Below are 25,765 nucleotides of genomic sequence, written 5' to 3'. Positions count from 1 at the left end.
TGCCTTCATGGTCACAGTGTCCAATGCCCATATCTGCTTGATAGTAAAAAAAAAAAAAAAAAAAAAAAAAAAAAAAGACTAATACTGGTTAGGTTTGAAAAGCAATCTGTGATTAAAAGGCAATAGCTGAGAATTCTGTTCCTATAACCACTAAAGCACAATTATATCCACAACAAAAGAAAACAACAAACAAACAAAAACACACTTGCATTCGCACACACAGACATTCGCAGACTTACATACATGGAAATCATTAAATGAGAGCTATATGAATTAATTTGTTACTTCAGTTATTTACACATTTGGTTATATGGATTTAATTTTGTTCTTTATCTATGTTTTAGTTTTTAGTTTTATTGCATTAGTGTTAATAAGGCATGATTAGTAGTATTTATTACATTGTTCCTATGTTGTCTCACCTTCCCTTGACACTTCTGTTCCTCTCATGGTTAGCTGACCGCTTTACTCTCATTGGCCGGTGAGTGCAGAGTGAGCCTCCTGTTGACTTTTGAACCTCTTGGTGTTTCTGTGTTTCCTGGTTTGACTGGTTCAGTCTCACATTTGAGTCCCCTTTGTTTTAAGTGCCAGGAATGGGAAAGGACTGGGTTGGGAGGGGAGGCTGTGTGTGCCATACCTGTGTGTGTCTGTGTGTGTATTTTGTTACTTTCCTGAGGGTTCATTCATATGGCACACGCATGCACACACACAGATAGTCTGCAGCATCACAAAGTCCTCAGTGGCCAGGGAGCAGTAGCCAGGGAAGCTGCAACTGCATGCTGAAATAGCTTTCACACTGGGCTAACTTATCTCAGTACGGGAAGACAACATACTGTAATCCTTCATTTTGAGGACATCACACTAAAGACTATGCGTAAACATGAATGGATATTATTTAAATTATTTTAATATGGTGCAAGACATGTGGAGGATTGCCATCCCAGCTTGGTTTCTATATTGGGGTTGGAGGTCTCCACACTGGGGGTCTGTAGAAACCATATGCTTGGGACTGGCACATGCACACTCCATGTAGAAACAGAGGGGTTAGATGCTCTAATTTTGGAGCTATTGTTCGACTGTGCTGTGTTAGTAACTGACAGAAATATATAAAAAAATATATATCAACTTGATATCCTACTTAAGAGTAGCAATTTGTTAAAACTATGAAAAAGGTCAAATACCGTATTTGGAACATTTAGTGCACTGAATGTGCCAGATTTATAAATATTTGATTTTAGATTTAAAGACTGACTAAAGTTTAAATAAGATTTTTACAGCAAGTTATGTTTTGATATAAAGCACTTCAGTTAATTGCATTATTCATACGCCTTGGATTTTTTGTAGTGACTATATTATTAAGACTGACCTAACTCGGAGGAGGCAGAATTACAGTAAACTAAGATTGTTAATATAATCAAATCAATTTGTGGTCAGAAAAAAATGTAAGACGAGGAGAACAGAAGGCAGAGGTAAAATGTTAAGGAGGTGATCTCACAGCAGTTCAGGTTTTCATCAAATGATCTCAACAAAACTTGCATGCGCAGGAAAAAAAAGGAGGCATGTCCCAGGAATTGTATCATGGGTAGGGGCAGCATTTACTTGGTTGCAGGCGGGACTGTTGCACGGCAGCCTCGGCGGCAGCAATGGCTATCCCAGCATCCTCAAGGTGAGCCTGAGTGACGCTGCTCTTGCTTTGGCTTCGGGAGGGACCGTGGGAGCGCAGTTGGCCGTCAGAGGAAGACTTGGAGCTGCCTGGGCTGCTGTGTGACTTTTCCAAAGGCATCATCTGCATGTCTGGAGGAAGAAGAAATTGAAGTTTACGACTGCTAAGGACACAAGAGGAAACTGTAGATGAAATTAATCCACAGTGTATAGTGTAGTTAATATTTTCTGCTCCATTGCTGCCCTGATTGTGCCATGTTTCAGTTGACAAGCATATGAAGTGTATTTACAGCTCTCAAGAAATGATTAGCATTTTGGTTTCTATGGTAACGGCCTCTAGCTCTATGCCAGCTGAGTGACTACCTTATAATTTACAGTTTTTGTCACAAATGGAAACCAGCTAAGAATAATACTATCAGTGTCATATAGAATGAACTGATCCATGGAAATGATGGAAATTGAGGATGTGTACGAAGCTGAAAACAGATATGGATGATGGACCCTTTTACCTTTGCCTGGATCAGGGAATATTCCATGACTTCTGCTCTTGATTACAGAGTTTTTAGGTGAATCATGACTCCCATCTCCCTGTCCTGGTGCTTGACTCTGTCCCATACCATGCCCAGGCCCCATCCCAGGCCCTGACATATGGCCCAGGCCTTGGCCATGACCCTGACCAGACCCAGACCCTGGTGGGCCTTGAGTAGCGTGGTGGGCTCTGCTGTGCTCAATACTCTCACTCTGCTCCTTCAGTGGCAGCCAGCGAGGAGTGTTGTCCAGCTGGGCAGTGTTCGACAAGTCAATCAACACCTGACACACAATGAACATACACACACAAGGAGAGAGCAAAGTATGTGGAAACAGTTAATTTGCTAAACAGTGGCACACTAAATTAAGCACAAGCTAAATAGAACTGCTCACAATACAGATTTACAGGCATGAAGCAAAGCTTGAGTTTGTGAGAGGAGAGAGACCAGCCTAATATTATTAGGTTGTTTCAAGAAAAGAAAATACAGCACCAGAAACATTTTGTGCAAGTTAAATACAAAATGCATTTGACACAGAGTTCAAATTCCAAGAGCACTCACTTCTCCAAGGAAGTCATTGGAGGAGGATCTGTCATAGTCCCACACTGTCACCTCGAGCGTCTTTTTCTTTAACTGGATAGAAAGAAGAAGGCGAGAGGGGCACAGACTAAGATGTGGGATCTTGTGTGAATATGTATGTGTGAGAGAGACCAATGTGTATGAGTGTGCCTGTGTTTGTGTGTATGTGGGTGGAAGAAGTGTGAAAGAAAACAGCTCAGGCACACTGTGCGTGCAGTGCATGAATGAATGCAAACCCAGGAGGGTTACGGTCATGGGCAAAGAAGCGAGGGGTTACATTCGATTTGGTTTGTTCCCATATATGTACATGCATGTGTGCATATACCTGTGAATGTGCACAGTTCAATTCAATTCAATTTATTTGTATAGCACCAAATCATAATATAAATTATCTCGAGGCACTTTACAGGGTAAGGTCGAGACCTTACTTTTTATAGAGAAAAACCCAACAGTTCCCACAAAGAGCAAGCGCTTGGCAACAGGGGGGAGAATTCACAGTATGTGTGTACAGGAATGTGTGGGAAGTGATGGAAACATATCTTGAGGGTTGGGGAGTGGGTGAGTGAGCGATGCAGCAGCATTTTTAAAGCCAGCAGTGAGACATGATTAGCAGAAGATGGCCCCAGAGGAGCTGATGAATCCATCGCAAAGGCCTCTTTTCTCTGACCACAAAAGCTACTGCATCTGCACTCATCCCTCACAGTTGTAATTACTGTCTGGGTGGTGTCTCCGTCACAACAACACTGCTCCTAGCAAACACAGAGACCCAAGAGTAAACACACACACCCAAACACACAGTAACACTTGCACAGTGACAGATGAGCACACAAGTGCATGATTACCAAGTTTCTATGATTCTCTGACACGCAGTTAGGCTTTCTGTGTTGAGAGTGTGTGAGAGCAGAGATGATGGTTGTTAAGCTGAACGCTGGGACAAGGCATGTGGACAGAATCCTAATAAGAGTATTAGACATCCACTGTGTCCTAAAGTGGCCTGCAGCACATACAGTAACTGCACAAGCAAGACAGAGTGAAGGACTGTGTGCTTGTGTGCGTGTGTATGTTGGTGTGTTAATGTGGTTCTGCACAGTACCTGCTCCAAATGAATGTTCTTGTAGATTACAGTCTGGTTCCATTCTGGGTTCATGGTCTTCTGGGCATACTTGGTCCTTCTCTTGTTATCAGCACTGATAAGTCATGATATTCAAAATGATTATCAGTAATAAATTAATGATTTTCTTCCCTGCTTGACCCCATGGCAAACATTCACTAAACTGTGATATACTTAATAAATGTGGACTGAATAGATGTTTGTACAAATGGTCAATGTCCTTTTGTGGAGACATCAGAAACAAATTCAAATGTAAATGTTTTTTTTTTTTTCAAGTTGTCCATTTTGACTAAGATACAAAATCGCAAATTACTTCAGAGATAGGAGCTGAGGAGTGTTAAAAGTGAGAGGCACAGAGAGAAAAAGCAACGACAGGAGTGTTCTTAAACACAATGAAATACAGCAGATATTTGGACAAACAACAAAGGCCACAACAAAAGGATGGAAAACCACTTTGGAGACGTAATTTACAGAAAGAAAAACATAACACCAACTAAAAAGCAAAGATCAGCACCACACTACCTTGCATTCTGGACAACCATGACTTGGCTGAGGGAGTCCAGAAGAGGAGGAGGAGGGCAGATATCACAAACAAGAAAAGCAAAAACACAAAAAACAGTCAGAGAAGCCCAGAGAGCTCAAAGAAAAGCCAGTAGAGGATAGAGAGCTGAGGCAATCAATATTCTATGCAGGGTGTATCACTGTTTTTGTGCCGGAGCAATGTATGTGACGCAAGACCAAAAAAAAAAGCTTCACAATTATTATAATTGGCTCATGGGTGAATTTATAATTGACTATTCTGAACTGCTGGTGAGATACCGTGGCTGTGCACTTCACTGCTAATGTCAGATACATTTCCTTCAGAATGTTCTTCAAATGAAACTGCAGGACAGCAAATGTGCTCTCCTACACAGCTTTCATGTCTAACCTATAGGGCATTGGTAGAGAGGGTTTATAATCTCATAAACAGGTCTGATGGGGTCATTATTGAAGAGCAGATACTATTACAGAGCAGATAAAGGCTGTATTGATCCTTTCTCTTGCTATTTACAGGCTCTTGGGTAGACAGTGGAGCAGACAGGGATAAGAGGAGGAAGCCTGGGACATTATACTCAGGGACAATCCTAAAGTAGCTCCCTCAGTCAAATATGGGAAAAATAAGAAAGGCTTGTGAATTGTGTGTATATATTTGCACATGTAGGCTGTCTATGACCAGGTAATCAGTCACAGTACAATGTAGCAGCATGGCAAAGCATCTCCTCTTACTGCTTTGTATAGCTTCGAACACCCATCAATTGATTCAAAAAGACTGAATCAAATTACACTACAAATGACTGCCTCATATCATCATGTCCAGTCTCATTCTCTCATACAAACTCAAGTAGTTAGTCAGTTCCATACAGCACAGTCAGTACAACGTCAGAAAGAAATAGGGGGAGAGAAAATAAGACAGACACAGAAGCAGAAAGGCAGACACAGACCAGACATTACTGAACACTCAAACATACTCAGAACTCACCCTCTCCCTGGTAAGAGGTAGACCTTGACAAAAGGGTCAGAGTAGCCGTCGTTGTCCCTTGGGGCTAGGTTTCTAGCCTGCAGGACGTGGACGATCAGGTTTCCTAGGTTCCTGTCATAGTTGATCTGGAGCTGAGGGTGAAAGAGACGAGAGGAGACCAAATTACTGGGCTGCATCTTCACTTTGTTGCCTGTAAAAAATCGCTCTAGTGCTTTTCAAAGTTCTTTTACCTGAATATCTCCAGTGATGGGATGAGGCATCTTTATCATCTCTGTTGGCTGAAACAGGAAATAATAAAAGGGGAAGGGGCACGCAATGGTTATAAATTGTTTCATGATCAGTTAAATAGACACTGACCTGACCCACAAAGAAAACTTCAGCCATTAAGTTACAGTAAACAGTGCTCTTTTGAAATATTTAAGGTATTGTTAACTTAACAGATGAATGGGTTGTCCTTGCAGAGAAGATGCAGAGTAAAGATTTCTCATGAGATCTATGAGCCTCAGGAGAGATTTGACTACCTCTGTGCTGTAATTGACTGGGAAAGTCCTCCAGTGAAGTTTGAGAAGGTTAATCAATTATTTGAGCTATTTAAACATGAATAGAAGAAACTACTATTTCAGTTTAGAACATTTTCAAAGTTCAAATCTATTACTTTTTGTTTCATGTTTTATACTGGGTATTCATCACCATTTGTGTTACATAATGCATCTTCTTTTCCAATGTGACATGTGTTTCAAGAATCAAGCATTGAAACATTTGCTTATAATGAAGCACTTATGCACATATTGCGCATTCCATGTGGAAAGCACTTCTGCAGCCAGGGCCATGCACTCTACCACACTGTTTTATTGATCTATTATAATTGGCCTGTCACTCTCTGATGAACGCAGTCACACCATTTGACCTTCCCATGCAACCCCTCCTTTGTAGTGATGTGTGATGTAATACTAATGGAATCACAGCAGCCGAGATACATGACAGATTGCACAGTGCTCCACAGACAGTGGCTTAATACAGATCCATACTATTATTTATTCAGTTTAGACAGATTTTACACAAAATACCAACCTCTGAGTGTGTTGTAGGCTATTTATATTTTTACTTGTAGTCACAGTATAAACTGAACTCTTCAAAACTGAAGAGTGTGTCTGAGCACTGAGAAGTCTAATCCACTACCTTGTGTCGCTGTTTTTTGTTTATGGCAGGAGATGCAGGCTGGCCAGGGCTTGGCACACCACTGGAGGCAGCTGATCCAGTCCCCGAGTGGAGGAGGGCAGAACGCTCTAGTGCAGATAGTACCCCCAATCCCCCAGGCCCAATCCCTGTCCCAGCCACACCAGGACCCTGCTGCTGGGACACCTTCTGCAACTCTGCAGCCAACTGCTTAGGATCCACACCAGGGGAACGCTGCCCACCTATTGAGACAAACATGTGTGGTAATGCACATGGTGTTTCTGTGAAATAGGTACACAGATACATGCATGCATGCAGACATAACAACAAATCCTTGTACATACCAGCCTTAAGCTGGACATGGTGCTCCAGGGCTTGTGGGTGCTCAGGGTCAGACAGCATATTAAGGTCGCTGTTTGGATCCATACAGGAAATTTATAATGGAATATCAACCAGTGTATCTTAGCAGTAATCAATCATCGAGTGATATTTGTCAGATGAAGGGGTGTGGAATGAATAGAGGGAGGAGGGAGGAGAGAAGGTGTGCAGAGTCACCATATTGTGACTAAACATGTAGGAGTATCAGTGGGACAGTGGGATAAATGATGACAGATGTAACTCACAGTCTCACGCAGAGCTCCGCCTCTGCACATGGCTGGCCCATGATGCACTGCACTTCTTCATAAGTTTTTCCTGTCAGAGGGACTCCGTTCCACTCTAACACCTGCATTCCTGTGGTGTGATGAAGGCAAGCAGACAGATTCAGAGACAAGGGGGTGGTAACACTTCCTGGACAACATGTTATGGCCTGTGGGCAAATTTCATATGTAATACATATGAAATATGATACAGTCTGGATAGTGCAGCAGCTTACATGCTTAAGATGGAAGAAGTAACACTTCAATTTGTAGTACACCAATTGGAAAACAATTTCATTTTTTCAAGTTTTTGTGTTGAATTTGACATCATATCATTACACACACAGCACAGCAACCAGTATATCAATGATATATTATAGATAAAAGTCAGTGCAGAGCAAACTCAAATGTCCACCTCAAGGCCAGACCTGTATGAGGCCTCACTTACACAAACGAAACCTGGTCTTCAGATTAGACTTCTGCTTACGAAGCAACTCACCAGCTGCTGTGACAATAAAGGCTTGAATTAATAACTCCATAGACTTCTGCATGAGCCAGTGCACATTTAGATTATTCCCTCTGTTCTCTCTGTATAAGTCACCATATCCTCCCCCACTTTATTTCTCTTTGCACCTGAAGCCATGTTCTGCTGCTATTCTCTTCAAGTGAAACCCAAGCATCACATTTGTATAATTACAATTCAGCATACGCTAGAAGGTAAATATTGCCAGCCTGACCACGCTTACTATTCCTTTATTACAACTAACAATACCGTGAAAGGACCCTGTCTAACCATGTTTCTACTAGTATTTCAAAAGAAAACAAACAAAGAAAGAAATACATATGAGACAAAAAAAAAAAAAAAAAATTAGCTGATCTGACTTCCAAGCACTCCCTTCTGCAAAGTCATGGCAGTAAGTATGTAGCAGTTGCCATTGAAGAGAGAAACTAGAACCAATTTTGTTGTAAAATATCCTCAAACTCTGGGAATTGCCATTAATATTCCATCTCTTCTCTGTTTAATCAATAGACATTCAGATATCACTCATCTGAAATAACTTAAAATACAAATTGAATAGGATTTTCTGAAGGGTTATAAAGCTATTTAATGTGTATGTGTGTTTGTGTAGGCCTGCTTCTGTGTATTTGTGTGTCTATAATGATGCTAAATATAGCCTAATGACTAACACAGCCCAGTGCTGCAGAGGGTGAGTTGACAGGCTTTTTCTGTGTTTGGATGTGATGTCTCAGAGAATGAGACATGACAGACCACAACACAGAAGGCTACAGCAGGCTCTCACATCTCCATCTGGAATCCAATGATTCAGGCAGGGATTTTTTACTGAATAATAATAGTTTACTAATAATAGTTTAATGATTTACATTCACTGATGGCAAATTACAATAATATTTATGATAAAAATAAAAAATATAGGCTGCCCACAGGAGCAGTAAACACTGACTTATATCACCTCCTTTTCTTATTCTCCTCTTACCTTCTACAACCTTTCCTGTTTGTTCTGATACACCACCAGGGACAACCTTGGCAATGTAGGCTCCAATCTCTCCTCTGCTCCCTGGAATGTCCTTCCCACCAACTACACGGATCCCAAGTCCATTCCCTGAGGGAAAAATAAACACACCGAATTCCGATTAGCAAAACAACGGCAATAATGATTGTGTACATAATCCTTGTACTATATGTCTGTCTGCCCTGTGTTTGCCTCATACCTGAAACACTGGTGTCCTTTAGGTCTCTCTTAAGCTTGATGCGAGTGTGAGGGAAGGCATAAGGCACCAGTTTTATCTACGAGAGATTTTAAAGAATTTACAGCATGAAGAAAATAGGTTTTCTTTCGAACAAAACAGGATTACATACTGGAAATTTCAGTAAGGAAACCATGCAGTGTTAAGTTTAATGTTGTTTGTTTGGTTCTCACCTGTCTCCGGTCTGACATGTTTCCACTCTGCGGATGCCCTTCTCTTGGCTTATCAAACCAATCTGTGTCCTCTCTCCTCAGGTGGTAGGCTGGGCAGGGAGAAGGAGTGGTTAAAAGCCACATACACACAATCACAAATCTTCTGTGCCCCTGATAGCGTAATAAATCTCTGCTCTAAACATAGTCATGACAACTTGAGCAGAGATCAATCTTTTGGACACAGTTTCTAGTATGCATCACAAAGTTTGTCACGCATCCATCCCCACTTGCTCAAATGCAGGAAGATCTCTGATCTGTCCTGACTGGATAGGTGTATAAACTCTGTTCCACCATATCCATATCGTCTGTGAGATCAAATGATCACTGCAAGCACTGAATGAAGGATGAATGCATTTCAAGAGCATTTTAAGTTTGGCATGCTTTTGATACCATGCAGTGCTCCTTGTGTGAGTGTGAGGGCTCTTTTTTGTCCACATTTTCATAACTGCTGTATATGAAACATTGTTATTGAAAGCCCTTAGAAATTATTTGTTATAACATTTAATAATTTCAGTCAAAACATTGGATTGGAGCTGTCCCATTGTATGTTTTTACCTCAATGATAATAATTATTATAATAATGATATTACCCTGATGTATGTAGTCATTTCCAAACACTTGTTTGGAATGTATTTTCTCTTAATAAAACAATTAAGGGGTGGAAGGGGGCAACATATCTACACAGTATCTAATCTTTACCTATGGTATAGGATAAAAAAACATGTAACTCTGAGGTACTGTACAGATAAATGTATTTATTAAGTACATGCAGTGTGCTGTGAAACCTCCCAAAAGTCATCATATAGACATCTAAAACTTTTTCTTAACAATGATATATGACATCTGAAAGATCTTGGATGCCTTGTGCCACATTTTACCAGCATTATTGCAAAGCTGAGAAACCTTTCAGCTTAATTAAAAAAATATCTAAATTATGGTAACAAGTCAGGTTGGTGGGGAATGTTCTACATTAGAAATATGAGTCATCACTTTGGAGTCCAGTGCAATAGATTGTCACTTAGGATAGAATGTGCACAGGCCTACCAAATGTCTCTTTGTATTATCAGCAATCTAATTTCACCAAGAAGATGTACCAATAATGATGAAGACAAATGGCCTGATGACCATTTATACTGAAGGTAAATGTTGCCTGTTACCCACGTCTTGGATTATAAAGCACTTATCAGTTCTTGTCATTGTTAGAGAGTTTTTCTGATCTAGTATCAGTAAACAGTGGCAGCATCGACCTTCAGAATTTTGCTTAATATGCCTTAACATACCGTATATGTATTGAAAAGCAATTTAAACATATTTCTGTGGTAACACTTATGCATGATCACACAATATACACGTGATTTTTCTGCAAAAGTGCATGAACATGAATACTGGAAATGGGTCTGATATGCTTATAGAACCACTGATGTGCAGTCATTCCATATGATGTAGAACTCAAATCATTACAATATGTGACACATAAAAGTCATCTAGTGCCATTCAGATGGGGTTCATTCCAGAATGGATCTGACATGTCAGCTACTAGAGATCTGCTAAATGACATGTATTGTATACTATTGAGATGTGGGTCATTCCAGAATGAGTCTGGTATGTTTACAAAAGCAACCAGAGAAGTGGATCATTCAGGACCATGATGTGCGGCATGGAGGCATACAGTCTCTATGTAACTACATGGGAATCGAATGCTGTCTCACCTTCTATATTCCAGTTTGGGCCTCCAGCTGGGGTACAAAGTTGTATATTTGCTTTTAGAAATGCGTCAACATATGTTCATTAATCTAACAAACTACAGGAACTGTGCTTAGACTAGATATGTAATGTGAGTATACTTCAGCACATGCACTGAAAGCGGTCAATGTAAGAGGCATGCTTGAATTTACTGCAAGTCTGACATTAGAAGCCTGCCAGACAATTTACAAATTTAAGCAAAAGCATTATGAAAAACATATAAAATACAGTTTAGGGGAAAAAAACATCTATGAATTAATGTAATTGTAATTGAGCCATAGTAGTACCATGAGTGTAAGGATTTTTAACTAGTACTGTAAAATACTCTACCGTGTCTGATACTTTCATGAAAGATTCTGGCATCATCTCTGTTCAGAGCCAGCATGGACTCACTTAGTGCTGTAATCAAGGCAGATGGAAACTTTTATGTGGGGTCAGGACAAATACCACCTTCTCAGCAAGAATTCAACTATACTGATCCTTTGTGAATGGTCCAGAAATAGAGCTAAAGTTGCTAAACATATTTGTTACTATTATGAATGGTTCTTGTTTGATAATTGATGTGGATGACATTAAACCCTCTTAAACTAATCTCTAATCAGGCAAGTGTTTTGAAAGGGCTACTGGCCTTCATATTGTATTTTTGGCAGAGTCTAAGTTTACTTGCTTCTAACTAAATGAAAAACATTGTGTATCTAATTAAACCTTAAGAAAGATTTACTTTTCATATTGCATCTTGATATCTACAGATATTGATTTATCTAACCTAATGGAACACTGCCAATCCCACACTTACAAAGATGGAGATAATACATGTCAATATTTTCTGTAAATTACCCGGGGACATGGACATCTCACATAGCAATGAGACATCCACAGCAAAAACCAACAAGCAGAAAACATTCACTTTATTAAGATGGAAATGGAAAACATGTGCTGCACAACATGCAAGGATGCAAAATCAGATACAGACAGAAAATTAAAGACATATAGAAACAAAGACATACAGTCAACACAACACAAATGAGACATAACAACATGATTCTGAATGTAAATCTTAATAGTGCACATAACTGCATGACAGTCCAAGAGAAAGTTATCGCATTGTAGTAAGGGTTGACACGTAGAAAAACCCCTGCAAATTGGATTACTCTTAAATTGGTAGGTGTGTCACTGACTTGCCAGGAGTTAGAGAGAAATAACTACACAAAGTGAATGCCTTGACTGTACCTGCAGAACACTAAAGTACACCCAGAACACCCAGACACTAAGATTCAGCAGTATTCCTAGTTGTTCTCCAAAATAGCTGAAAGGGTGCCTTAGGAAAGTAAATATATACGTCTTTCGGAGGCATTGACCTACTTCTCACAAGCCACTATTTTGCTCTCCAGATTGGTAGAGGATGGCTGAAAAAAAAGAATGAGAATCTCTAGAGACTCTGTTATACCTTCATGTAAAAGTCTGCTACCACAGATTTCTGCAGCTAACACAGCTTTGAGATGTTCTACACAGCATGTTAGACATTCTAAGTGCCATTAACCAAACATTTTATTTATGTTTATGTTCATGAGGCACTTCACATATGAGAAGATGGTTAAATATTACATTGTTCATTACAATACTCTTACTGGAATCTGCCATGCTAGCCATGACAGTATATCTGCCATGCCTTCACTGATAGATTTTCAATAAATTTTGGAATAAGGCAGCTATAATGTGGACAACATGTATGAATAAGTTCAAGCTCATAGATTTTGTGCATATAAATTATGTCATCACTGAATTTAAATTAACTGTGAAGGAGTAGAACTATAGCAAAATTAATTAAAATACAAAGCATGCTGATGAAATCACAGAACAAGCATGGATAGAACTGGTTAGTGCCATACATAAACTCAGGCCAAGAGTATTATGTATCGGTGAGTAAGACATTAAAAAGAAAGGAAATAGCATGCAAACATCTAATGTGACATTTACTGTGACAGAGAAAAATATACTAACAAACAATCAACAAGTATATGGAGCACTGATGATTGAGAAAGAACCAGTTAATGCACAAGATCAGTAAGACCACTCAGCATTAGCATGCATGACAAGCAGGTCCACACAGTCGAGTTGCTGAAACAGTCTAAGGCTCCATTTACCTTCGCTGTCAGACATGGCACCTTGCAAGTCATCCATGATGAATGCAATGTCTCGATCATAACCACGCGTCCGAGATTCCTCCCTCATATGTTGCTGTACCTCTGGCAGGGAATGGCTAGACCCAAACTGGTCCCTGGTGTCAGCAGAAATGGGAGGGAGAGGTCCAGCTGAGGCTCTAGCCATGCCCATAGGCTGCCCCACTGGGCTCAGAGGGCTCTCTTCCTCAGAGTTCTGAGCCACAATGGGGATACGGCCCCGGCTTTGGCTGATAGGTAAACTAGTGGGCTTTGCTCTGGCCACCCCAGGGGCAAACGCTGCATCCAGGACCTCTCCCTCTGTTTTAAGTCTGAGTGAGGAGCTGGATAGATCCCGTTTGATAGATAGATCCAAGCCATAGACAGAAGAAGGGCGGGACGAAGGTCGTGATGAAGGTCGAGAACGAGTGCCACTTGGGTAGGTGCCATCATCCTGGGCAGTGGCCCTAATAGTGGATCCCAGTCCAAGGGACTGTCCAAGATTAAGAGAACCAGCTAGATTTGCCCCTAGGGAAGAGCCCAAGTATTTTTGCTGCTCAGACAAATTCTTTCTTAGCCCAAATGTAATCTCATCCTGAAGCAACCTAGCCCTAGCGGCCAGATTAGTCACAGAGGAGGCCCCAGATCCCATGTAGCTGCCAAAGTCAGGCTCAAGGTCCCTACTTTCCTGAATTGGTGAAAATTTAGTGATGGCCTTTGGGTCTATTAGGGCCTTTTTGTTCTTCATCTGTTTCTGGTACAGCACAGCTGCTGGGAGTTGCTTTGCAGCCTGTTTTTCAAGGGTAAGCCTGCCAATGCTATATTTCTCTCCTTTAGGAAAATGGCGAAAACTGCTGTCACTGGGGAGATACTGGGGTAGGCCCAGACCTGTTAAGTGTTCTAGCCCCTCGGTTCCTCGCCTAAACTCCTGCTTGATCTGCTGCTTCAGTAGTTTCAGCTCATAAGGCTCCTCCATAGTGTCGTCTTCTCCTTTACCATAACCCTGAAGCCGAGATGAACCTAAAAAATCTGCCACCTAAAAGGGAAAAATATGACACATATTTAATGTTTCCTGAACAGTAATGTTAATTAATGTCACACAAGTGCCTTTTAAGTGTTACATATACCTCCAGAATAAGTAATTAGTGACGTGGCAGGTGACCACACAGTTTCATTGTGTCTACATATGTTTGTGAGAAGTGTAGTATCAGCTCAACAGCTAACTTCTTACTTTGCTGCATTCTGAACAGGCTCTAAAATACATTATAAGAATAACAAAAGCAGCACACCAATGTTTTCAAATTCAGAAATATTAAATGTTCAGTGACAGATTTGTGAAACTCCACCCTAAATAATAATAATAATAATATAAATACTGTATATTCACAAGTGATGAGTATTTACCTCTGCTGTACGCCTGACATCTGCTGCCCTGAGTAGTCTGTCTGCCTTGGACAACTCCTTATCAGGTAGGTTGAATCCAGAACCCAAGCCTGTGTTGCTCAGCCCAGTTGAAGCCTTTGTGAGCTCCCCTATGTCCTCTATCAGTACATAGTTCCTGGCATTGTGGTGGTCAATATCAGCATAGAAAGAATCAGCAGAAATACTAGACATGGGACTAGAGGCCATGCTCCTCTCCTCTAGCCCTAGTCTCAAGTCCAAGTTACCATATTTGCCCCCCAGGTGAGCCACTCCATAGCCACTTTCTGTGGAGGTTGGTACAATGAGTAGAGGCTGGTTGCGTATCACTTCATAGTTGGTGGTGATCTTGGGCTCTAAATCAGACAGGGTGGTTTGTCGCTGCTTTCCCTGCTGCAAGAGGAGTGCATGTTGGTAGCTATTAGGCTGACCCTGGGCATGGGACAGGGCTAGAGTTGGGTAAGGAGAAACTTGTTGGTGGTAAAGGGACTGCTGCTGATATAGGTTCTGTTGAGTATAGTGGCTGGTGGTTTGGGTCTGGGGAACATACTGGGCATAATGGGAATACGGACTTGTTAGTGTGTTGTACTGGGAATCAGCTTCTGTCTGTGGGGGGATGAATTGGTCAAACTCTGATTGGGGAGCCGTCCGTGGTCTCTCCAGGCCATCACCCCTAGCCTCTCTGATGTTGCTAACCTCACTATCTGACATATAATCTCTTTCCTCTGCCACCCCTTGTAGATAGGCCCTCTCTCTCTTCTCTCTCTCCTTTAACAAGGCCTCCTTACGCCGATTGATACCCATCTCCAGGTACCTACAGTGGTAGGAAAAAAAGATATATTTTGTTTTACAATTTAAGCACTAATATTTCTATTAATATTACAATCAAAGAGGCAAATAATTTTCCAGGGTCTCACACATTAGTACCTTTTACTATGTGTGAGTATGGAGAAGTCTCACTGAGTGATGTCAAGGCAGCCTTTTAGCCCATAAGCTATCAAAGTAAGAGGGGAATCATGCAGATGAATTAGGAATAATGATTGCCTGAGAGGGATGAATGCATTGATATTGGTTGTAATCAATTTATGGCATATTACTTGGTTGCTAACATTATTTCTTAATGAAGTAATATCAAGGGGTCTGAACGAAAGCATAAGCTTATATATCCTAAAGTGTCTTGATGTTAAATCTGTAGCATCTCACCGCAGCTTGGCATCAATCTCTTTTTCCTCTTCATCTAGCTCAGCCTGTTTCTTGCGAAGTTTAGAGGATTCTCTCTCCACCAGATCAAGCTCCTTGTCAATATCCTGCAGGATCTTTGCCCGAGCCATTGTTGTACTGCGGGCAAGACGACGACGAGCAGAATTGGTGCTGTAGCCTGATCGTCCTGTCAGAGAATCATCCTCAGGAGGGGGGTCTGGTAGTGTCCGCTTTACCTTCTTACCTGTGCCAGAGGGAGAGCCTCGGCCCTAGAACATTAAATCAAATCATAAATCTGCCATTGAATGATTATTAAAACACTTCAGAATGAATTTGAATTACAATTCACTACAGTTGCATACTTCAGTATCAGTAATTATCATTACCAGTAATGACAAGACAGTTCTTATTTTTTCCATTGATATTTTGCTGTGACTTACAGAATAGCTGTCTGCATTGTATCCACCCATCCTGTCTTCTGTGGTTGGACTAAGGGATTTAGGATCAGACAGAGACTTCTGACCAGCTTTTAATATCCGAGGGCCAGAAGAAAATCTAGTTGGGTCAGCAGTCAACATTCTCTGCCCTCCAAGTGACTTTTCTGGTGACAGGGGGGAGACTGGAGTATAGAAGCCTTTAGACTTAGAGGGGGCATCTGCTGTTAGGTGTGTGCTGTAGCCCACCTCAATAGGTGTGTGCCTTCTATCTGAGTCTGTCTGACAGCTAAGACTGCCACCTCTCTGAGAGTTTTCTGGCGCAGAAATATGCTTGATGATTTCCACCTTAGTGTCCATCTGGACAGTGGGTCGTTTGATCGTTCCGGAGTGGTCAGTCTGAACAGATATCTCTGCCACTGTCTGGATAGCAATACTAGAGACCTTGGAGCCATGTTTCCCATCACTGCTATGTTTTCGAGAGCGTCGTCGAGCTTTTGTGGGAGCATCCCATTCATCTTGGTCCTCATCATCAGTCTGAGCTGAGCTGTCAACATTTCTCTTATTCTTCTTTCTCCTTCCTACATGCTGCTTCTCTGCTGAATCTTCATCATCTGTCTGCACTCCACTATCAATTATTTTTTTGCCTGTGTCCTGATCAGGTTGAAGTTTCCTTACCAAACTAAGCTGGTCCTGACTTTCCTCTAACTGTGTCCCAGTAGATGGATTTGTAGACTCATCTTTGACAGGCCAATACTGGCCGCTGTCCCCTACCCCTGCATATTTAGCATCTAAGAGGTTTCCTGCGGTACCAGTGCTACCATAGTGCTCGTCCAGCTGGCGTTGGAGTTGTAATTGGAGTTGTTGGATTTGCTGCAGCTGCTCTTTCTGTTGGGCATAGGTCTCCTGCTGGGCCACCATATGAGCATGGTGCTCTTCCTCTTGTTGCAGGAGAAGCTGCTGTTTCAGAGCCTGAAGCTCTTCAAGCTCCCTTTGGACCATAAGCTGCTCCTGTTCACGGTAACGCTGGATCTCCTGCCTCTCCCACTCCAGCTCCTCAGCAAGACATAGTTGTTTAAGCTTCTCTAGCTCTAGAAACTCCCTCTCCATCTGATACTGGGCCATCTTGGTATTATCTAAGCCAGGGAATATTGGGGAAGAAGCCAAGGCATCCAGAGAGGCAGCAATTGCTTCCAGGGTGGTGTCTGAGTACATGTCTGGATAGCCTGTTATGATGTCAGCCAAAGCTGTGGGTAGAAGCTCCTTAGGTAGCCCTGTGTCAAAAGGAATTATCGGTCCTGGGTCTGTAGTGGGAATGAAGCCATACGGATGTGGCAGTGACTGGTTCTGCACTGTTGATGTAGGTGTCAAGGTAGTGCTAAAGATGGAGCCTGGCTGAGTTGTAATTGCATACGTCGATGGAATTGGTGCAGCTACAGAGGAGTAAACTATTCCATCTGAGGTTCTCAGGACACTATTTACACCAAACCCAGCAGCAGGGACCTGGGAGTAAGGAGCAGTAGTCATCCCAGGGTAGACTCCCGCAGCTTTGCTAGTGTAGTCTAGAGCTTTACCTGCCATAATAAGTCCAGAGATATAGGTTTTACTTTATCAAATACATTATAGTTTCACAAACAAACATACTGTATTGTATATAAGTAGAAGGTCATGCAGCTAGGATTTAAAAAGACTCCCAGAGCACATGCATATCTTCAGTCATTTTCGCTAGCAAGATGCAAAACCAAAATATTGGGGGAGCACACGCAGGCACACACATGCATCTGTATCAAGACAAAAGAAAAAACAGAACAAAAATAGGCAAATGTTAATATTTAATGAACATGCAAATTAAACAACAAAGCAAATCATACAGTTAAGGAAAACATGAGTTTAAAGAGAAAATAAATTTAAATGGAAAACATTAACAATCGAGTAATTCTACAGCAAGCAAAGTATTAAACTCTAACAATATGTAAAAGAGAAAAAGCACTTTGTGAATAAAAGTTTCAAATTTTCTAAATCAGTTAAACACAAGCCCAAAAGGCAAACACAAAGCAGTAAACATGCAGAATTACGCCCATACTCACCAGCAGAAAGTTTGGCAGCAGTGAGGTCTACAGCGCCATCTGAAGAGCCACTGAGATAGTCATAATCATTCTTGGGATCATAGGAGAAAAGTCCTGCATCTGTCAGGTTGGTCTCAGACATTGATGCTTTTATACCATTCATGCCTTTGATACCATAAATTCCAGCATTATCATATTGGTAGTGGTCATCTCTGTAGCCAAAACGGTTGTCAGGCTGGGTTGTAACTGGGGGCTGTGTTCTGCAGCTTCCAGTAAATGGTAGTTTGTAAATGACATCACAGCATACACTCCTCCTACCAGCTGTAAGGTCGACTGGAGTCCCATCATCCTCTACAACAGTGGTCACCACTCCTGGGCTTGTCCCAGATAAAGCTACCATAGCTCTCACTGGTCTGTAGTTTGACAGATCCATGGCCCCTGTGGCTTCGAGAGAAAGAACAGAACTTCCATTGCTGATGGCTGCTGATGGCTGTTTGACTCCTGAGGAGATGAGAGCTCCAAAAGAAAGATTAATGGGTATGTCCTGAGCTTTGGATCCAACAGCACTGACTACAGGCTGTGAGTTCACAGGTCTGTATACAATCTGTGCTAGTGGTTCGAAGGGTTTGCATGTGGTGAGAGGCAGAGGTAATGACGTGACATGGCCCTGCAAATCAAGTGGTTTCTCTGCTGGAGTGTTGTTATATGAGGCAATGGTGGCTGAGCATGTGACTATTGTGATGCTGTCAGTGACAACAGACAATGTGGTTGCAGGGGTGATCTCTGCACTAAGATTTACTATCTCAGGCTGCACTGCTGTGATTTGACGCCCACTAGAGTCACTTGAAAACGACTGTCGACATGACTCAGGTGGTGTTAGGTCCATGCCTTGTTCGGTCATCCTTACACCAACCTTCACAGTACGTAAATCGATAACATCACTAGGATATATTATCTTCCCATTCTGTTTTGGCAGAGGCTGTATTTTAGCTACATCTGGTTGTATAGTTATCGCTACACTGGGTGGAGGGACCTGTGGAAGTCGTTCATGGACAACAGAAACAGTGGTCCTCTGGACCTCAGTGGTGACCACCTGAGTGACCAGGCTAGGCAGGCTTTCAGGGGGTTGGCCTGAGGTGGAAATTGAAGAAGAATACATGTGACTCATACTGGAAACCACCTTTTCTGGTCCTCGAATCTCTTGGCTCTCAATAGACTCTTGTTGAATTTTAGTGATGGTGACTGGAGCCACAGACACACCCTGTGGAATGTCCTGTGTAGTGGGCATTGAGGTTCTCCTGGTGTATGCTTCTGTAGTTATTATCTCCAGAGGCTGATCATATTCAGATGAATACGTTAATATCTGTTGTCGTTCTGTTGAAGGAATAGATCCTCTCCTGTAGGGGACTTGAACACCATAACCATCGATAGGACTATCTTTTTCAGCTGGCAAGTTTACTACGTGTGCCAGTGGTAATGGTTGCTGCATGGTTATGGATTCTCTCCTCGTGGCAGCAAAGGCCTCAGTTGTTACCACCTGTGTTGGTGTTTCATAATCTATGGGATAGGTAAATATCTCACCTGTTGTGTATGTTGGTTGCACTATGGAGGATATTGATGTCCTTCTCCTACTTGTTGTTTCCTCAGTTGTAATAACTCCAACTGGCACCACAGCCACTCCCTGAGTCTGTATTACTGATGATGGTATTGAAGCTCTGCTTACATCAACATGTTTTGTTATAATCTCTGTGGGTGTCTCACGTTCAGGCTGCAATGCTATGACTTCCAGTGGAGGCGTTGAATGTGAACTGACTGAAGAAGTGATTGCTCCATAGACCTGAGGTATATAAGCAACAGGATGTACCTCTGGTTGTACTGCCATTTGTTGGACTTCCATCATGAAAGGTGATTGTGTTACTTCAGAAATTGCAGGAGCTATCATCTTATCAACTGTAGGTAGTGGCATTAACTTAGCTACTTCAGGTGTTGGGGTAACTTCAGCTGCTACAGGTAGAGGATGTGGCACTGGAGATGCCGTTGTTGATATTCTACAAGCAGTATCATTTGTAATAACCTCAGTAGGTAATTCAAACTCTGCAGGAAGGGTCACTACTTCGGCTACGAGATGTGGTTGCTGTGTAGATAGCTGCTGTGTCACAATAGGCAGAACTTCAAATGGTTGTCCAGTTTGTCGTGCTGATGGGAGTTCAGCAATGGTGTGAGCATCTGTTGACAATTCTCGCTCTGTACAGTGAGTCACAGCTTCAGCCTCTGCAAGTTGCTGTTGAACAGGAATTTGCTGACTTAATCCTGGTATCAATGATGTTATACCTGCTGCAGAGACAATGACATCAGTAGGCATATCCTGTTCTTTTTGTAGAATTTCTATTTGAGTTGCAGCTTGTGGATAAAGAACAGTTGAGGGGGCTTCAGTTGGTCTATCTTGGGGAACTAGTGGATCTAAAGGTACCACAGGCTGCAGTGGTACAACAACAACTTCTGTCAGTGGCTGTGGCTGCACATGCATGGTTGGTACCGGGGCCTGAGGAGCTGGGGCTGCAGGTAAAACCTCTGGTGGAGCTGTTATGAGCTCTGCTGCTTTATCTGGATGCTGAGCAACAGATGGTATAGAATGTGCCCTTGCTGTGGCTTGGACCGTTAGTGGTTGAATAAGAACCTTTGGCTCTGGGGGCATTGTAATGACCTCAGATATAGTTTCAGGTGGTGGTGGTGGTGGCTGAGTAACTGATTGTAGTTGTTGCACATACGGTTTCTTAATTGGAGGAGGTACACTATGTACTTGAATGGATGTGTCCTGACCTGCTGACACTCTCATGACATCAACCACAGATGGTGGTGGTTGCACTATAGAAGGCACAGAGTCTCTCCTGGTTTGCACTTCAGGAGCCACTACCTCAGAGGGAGTGACTTGCTCTACTACCATAGTTGAGGGTACAGGTATTGGAGGTGGATGCCTTACAGTGGGGACAGAAGCTCTCCTCACTGTAGCCTGTGCGGAGAATGCCTCAGTTGGGGTTTTCTGCTCTGAAGGCGTGGTCCGTACCCCTGATACTTTGGCAGATGGGATAGACCCTCGTCTTATGGGTGCCTGGACTGTTATACCCTCTGTTGGTGAGCCAGGCTCAGATGGAAGGGTTATCACCACATATGTTTGCAAACATTTGGCATGTCTAGGAGACAAAGGTGACTTAGGAGATGTTGCACCTAATTTAGACTCCACAGGTCGTGTCAGGCTAAGAGACAAAGCATTTGGAGGTTCTTTAGTCCTGGGTAGTGTTGCAGCTTTAGGGGCCACAGGAGGAGGAGGTGGTTTGACACTTTCTCCTGGCTTGTGGCTAAAAACCAGTCCAGCTGGAATTGATATAGGCTTAGGTGGTATGGGTGGAGGCGGCTTGGTGGTTTGATTAGGGCCAGTTGTTGTAACAGAAACTTGTACTGCCATTTCCGTAGCAATTGTTACTGCAGTGGGGACTGGTGGCTTTGGATAAACAGTTGGCTTGGATAATGTAGTAGGAGGTGGTGGGGGTGTATCTGCTACAGGTATTTCTACTGTGTCTACAGCTTTTGTCTCTCCTATAGATTTAGGCTGAAGTGGTGGTGCTGAAGCTACTGGCACTGCTGACACCTTAGTGGATAGTAAAGCTGTATCTGGGCTGGGCACATCTGAAGCAGGGTGTGTGGCTATTTGAGTACCAAGCATAGATATGTTTTCCCCACTTGGCACTATAATGACTACATGCCCTTGTCTGGTTGGAGTCACTATATGAGGTACAGCCACACTATCTGGTTGTATGTCCTCCATTTTTGGCTGTATATCCACAACTACAGACTGCATTGGCTGGCCAGATACTGTGGTTCCCGTAGCTATGGTAGTGGTCATAGTAGGAGCGACATGCTGGGGAGTCCTTTCAAGTGGCAGTTCTGTGTTAGACTCAGGTAATGACACTGAAGTAGACCGAGGGGGAGGAGGGGGTGGGACCTTCTTCTTGACTACAGTAGTTGATGGTGCTGGTGCAGGCACCTGGGCTGTTTGAGCCGTAACTGGAACTGCCACTGGGGTCATTGATGGGACGGCTGGTTGTGCAGGGACTGAGTGTACCACTTCAGCTTGGGCTTGAGCTGGGGTTGTGACAAGCGCTGAGACCAATATTGGGGCTTGTGCAGAGATTGGAGATGTAGTTGAAACCAGGTCAGGCATCTGGACTATGACTGGCCCAGGGCATGAGGCCAGAGTGACAGAGGCAGAAACAACATGAGCTGAAGCTGGAGTGGAAACTGCAACAGGTGTTGCTGTAACTAGGGCTGTAGGTTGAGCGAAGACAACAGCAGGTGCTGTACTTGGTGCTGAGACCTGTATAACAGCTGGAGCCCCAATAGGCACCTGAGATGGAGATGAAACCAAGTCTGGCATTTGGACCACAACAGGTACAGCAGACATTTCCACAAAGGCTTGAGTTGGTGATTCAGCTGTAGAAGGCTTAACTTGAGCTACTGCAGTTGTTTGAGCTTTAGATGGATCAGAAACCACATCTGGTATTGTAACTACAACTGTGATTGGAGTAGGACAAGAGACTGAGCCCCCAATAGATGATACTGCTGCAATTGTGGCGGGTGATGGTGGTGAGACCTCTGGAGGTGATTGGTTTACAAATGTAGTTGGAGGTGTAGGTGTAGACAGTGGAGTTGAATCTGATGACAGAGGTGTTTGAGCCTGGAATGAGAAGGAAGATGTAGCATTAGAAGCCAAACTGGAATCTGGAGTGGCTGGTGAAGTCGGTGGTGACACTGGTGATACGGGGGAAGGTGTAGTGGTGAGCTCTGGGGCTGATATTGGAGTTGGAATAGGTTTCGGCTCTGGAATTTCACAGACCACACAGATAGGCTCAATTTCAGTGGTTTCAGACAAAGGTGGGCTTATGGATGGATCCCCTTTAGTCTCAGAGTCATCACTGGGGGTAATGTCAGAGGAAATACCAACACCATACTCGTCTGCAAGACTGTCATCCTCTTCTTCCCCAGATGAACATTGGGTAATTTTGAGGTCTGGTATGGGGAACAATGCTTTTCTGAGAGCAGGATCTTGGGGAACCATAGGCCTAACAAAACCTATAGACCCACTAGGAGTACTTGGAACAACAGTCACCTCAGGTCGCTTTGGGGGTTCAGAGGGGCGTGGTGGAGCTGGCCGTTTCTTTTTCTTTACTGGCACTTCACTGGATATTTCAGTGCCTGTAATAAGTGGCGTATCAGTTTGCCCAGTGACAAATGTCTCTTCCATGGGTATGGTTACCACACAGGTCTCAGCAACCGATGGAGGGCCAGTGACTGAAGCCCCTGGTGAGGAAGATTCCATAGCAGTCTGAGCCTGCTGAAACTCTTGCTCTATCATCATTAGTTCTCTCTTTTTCTGCATCATCTCCTCATAAACTTCCTCTGGTGACCTAAGTTTCTTGAGAGATTCAACGCCAGTATCCTGTTTGGGTTCTTCTGCTGGAGGTTCACTCATCTTAATTTCAGACTCCTCAACTAGGGATTCGTAAAGATAGTCCTCGATTGCCATTCCTCCATAGAGCGGCTCAATATCAGGACTCTCCCCTGGAATAGCTTTTGTCTTCTGAATAATTTCCTCATATGCTTCTTCGGCACTCTTCAGTGATTTTATCACAGTATCTTTCTCTTTAAATGGATCAGCAGGAGTGTATGGTATCACTGTTGGTGAAGGCTTGCCTCCTCTCTGTACAGCTCGCCTAGCCTCTGGTTCTGATTCTATACTGCCAGAGTACTCAGAGCCAGATGTTCTACCGGTTTCATCCATTATGGTGACCTGCCTCAAATTCTCTGTGGAGGAAGCATCTTCAGTTGGAGACAGTGGTTGGCCATGGATCCTTAGTTCATCTTTCCTAGACTTTTCTTCTTCCTTCATCTTTTCATCCTCAGAAGAGTCTTCAATAGTTGGGAGAGGCTGGGTTGGCTGCCTGTGCTTACCTTTGCGATGCTGTTTGTCCCCACTGACTTTCCTGTGACTGGGGCTACTGTCCTCACTGTCCTCCTCCAGAGATGAAGCTGACGTAGGTGAAGATCCTGGTGTAAAGCTAGATGCCTGAACACTAGACGATCCCTTTGACAGGGATTCTGTGATGCTCTCTACTTCTTCATCAGTGCTTTGTCTCTGTCTCATGACTGGAATGGCTTTCCTGAAAGTAGTGCTGGACATTGTTTCAGTGACATCTTGAGCAGATGCAGTGTCAGTTTTTGGGAGGTCTTTTTTCCAGGCTGGGCTGTCATCATCGTCTGTGCTACCTTTTCTAGACAGTGATTTGGCTGTCACTGAAGCATTATCAAGCTCAGCTTCCTTGATAACTTCCTCAATGGCCAAATTCTTTTCTTTCTCATCTTCTGAAAGAGACATGTCTTCTTCACCCATACCCATTATCTGTTTGCGAATGAACTCTTCATCTTCAACAGAGGAGCCAGCACTTTCAGTTTTGTTATCTTCACTGCTGGATGAAATATTTGTCACCTTTAGCCTCCTTCTCTGGACTTTAGGCGAAGGTGAGGGCGAGAGCTCACTTTCACTGCTCTCATTCATTGCTTGGAAACTTAGGCGCCTTCTCTCAGCTTTAACTTCCTCCTTTACTGGCATGGATGGTTCTATCTCTCTATCATTTTTCCTTGCATCACTAACCACTTGCTCATCCTTTAATTCCTGCGATACAGGTAAAATCTGGGGTTGATCTTCATTATGCTCCTCTCCTTTGGATTTAGGCTCAGTAACTGTCTCAGGGAAAATCTGTCCAATAGGTAGCGAAACCTTTCTCTCTTTCACTGGCTCTTTTCTGGTGTCATCTTGTTCCTAAAATGTGAAAACAAAACAAACAAACAAAAAACAACATAACAGTAAATACAGTTCTTGAGGAAATTACCAAAATAGACCAACACTGCCAGATATTTTACCTTGTTTTTACTTGTAATGCAGTGGGAAGATGTATCATTCACCAAAGTCTCACCATCATAGACATTCAATGGTGGTTAACACATTACACACGACACATAAACAAGCTAAACCAAATGTGTTGAGTTAAGTTATGTCATTGAAACCTATGAGTGTATTAGTTGTAAGACACATCTGTCCACAGGAGTAATAAAAATTCCATGAATAGTTTTTGGTGTTACCACACTAATGTCAGGTGAAAATGGGGGACAAAGTAACTAATCGATGGGGGGTGAAGCAAATAATGAAAGTGACATTAACAAAAAATTGCAATGCAATGCAGTAAGATAGTAATGATTATTACACAACAAAATTCATGAAGCGAAAAATGCCAATTTTTGTAATGGCAGTTACTGTTAGAGGAAATATAACATAGACCACACATAATTTTGTAGTCAAACATGAATTTCAACACAGCTAGGAATTAGATGCCTATGTGTTTTAATGACAACATTCATATTTACTCTTGTAGCACATTTGAACCATTAGAGGGTAACAAATGAGTCACCATAGCGTGTAATTAATTTTTCATACAATTTTGATT

The 25,765-nt window shown here is 42.6% G+C and overlaps 1 protein-coding gene across 4 annotated transcripts in view; it reads right to left on the bottom strand.

The window, feature by feature from the left end:
* The window catches only part of pclob (piccolo presynaptic cytomatrix protein b), a 57,635-nt gene that overhangs the window by 6,111 nt on the left and 25,759 nt on the right, over positions 1-25,765 (bottom strand). Inside the window, exons 13-32 of one of the 4 annotated variants that reach the window (XM_071500929.1) lie at positions 18,231-25,083; positions 16,150-17,717; positions 15,713-15,978; positions 14,495-15,323; positions 13,076-14,126; positions 11,262-11,330; positions 10,898-10,924; positions 9,150-9,238; positions 8,941-9,016; positions 8,706-8,831; positions 7,195-7,303; positions 6,916-6,983; positions 6,575-6,813; positions 5,626-5,673; positions 5,396-5,526; positions 4,399-4,425; positions 3,859-3,952; positions 2,748-2,819; positions 2,169-2,469; positions 1,597-1,791 (exon numbers count right to left, since the gene is read on the bottom strand). In XM_071500929.1, the coding sequence (XP_071357030.1) occupies positions 1,597-1,791; positions 2,169-2,469; positions 2,748-2,819; positions 3,859-3,952; positions 4,399-4,425; positions 5,396-5,526; positions 5,626-5,673; positions 6,575-6,813; positions 6,916-6,983; positions 7,195-7,303; positions 8,706-8,831; positions 8,941-9,016; positions 9,150-9,238; positions 10,898-10,924; positions 11,262-11,330; positions 13,076-14,126; positions 14,495-15,323; positions 15,713-15,978; positions 16,150-17,717; positions 18,231-25,083 (12,238 nt within the window). The remainder of the gene's footprint in view (positions 1-1,596; positions 1,792-2,168; positions 2,470-2,747; positions 2,820-3,858; positions 3,953-4,398; positions 4,426-5,395; positions 5,527-5,625; positions 5,674-6,574; positions 6,814-6,915; positions 6,984-7,194; positions 7,304-8,705; positions 8,832-8,940; positions 9,017-9,149; positions 9,239-10,897; positions 10,925-11,261; positions 11,331-13,075; positions 14,127-14,494; positions 15,324-15,712; positions 15,979-16,149; positions 17,718-18,230; positions 25,084-25,765) is intronic. The other 3 variants (XM_071500931.1, XM_071500932.1, XM_071500933.1) reach the window with 3 other exon arrangements.

The sequence above is a fragment of the Trachinotus anak genome, unplaced genomic scaffold (assembly GCF_046630095.1).
Source record: "Trachinotus anak isolate AG129_WGS33_773 ecotype Australia unplaced genomic scaffold, CSIRO_AGI_Tana_v1 ptg000002l, whole genome shotgun sequence".
NCBI classification, from domain to species: Eukaryota; Metazoa; Chordata; class Actinopteri; order Carangiformes; family Carangidae; genus Trachinotus; species Trachinotus anak.
This window is presented reverse-complemented; position numbering and strand designations above follow the sequence as displayed.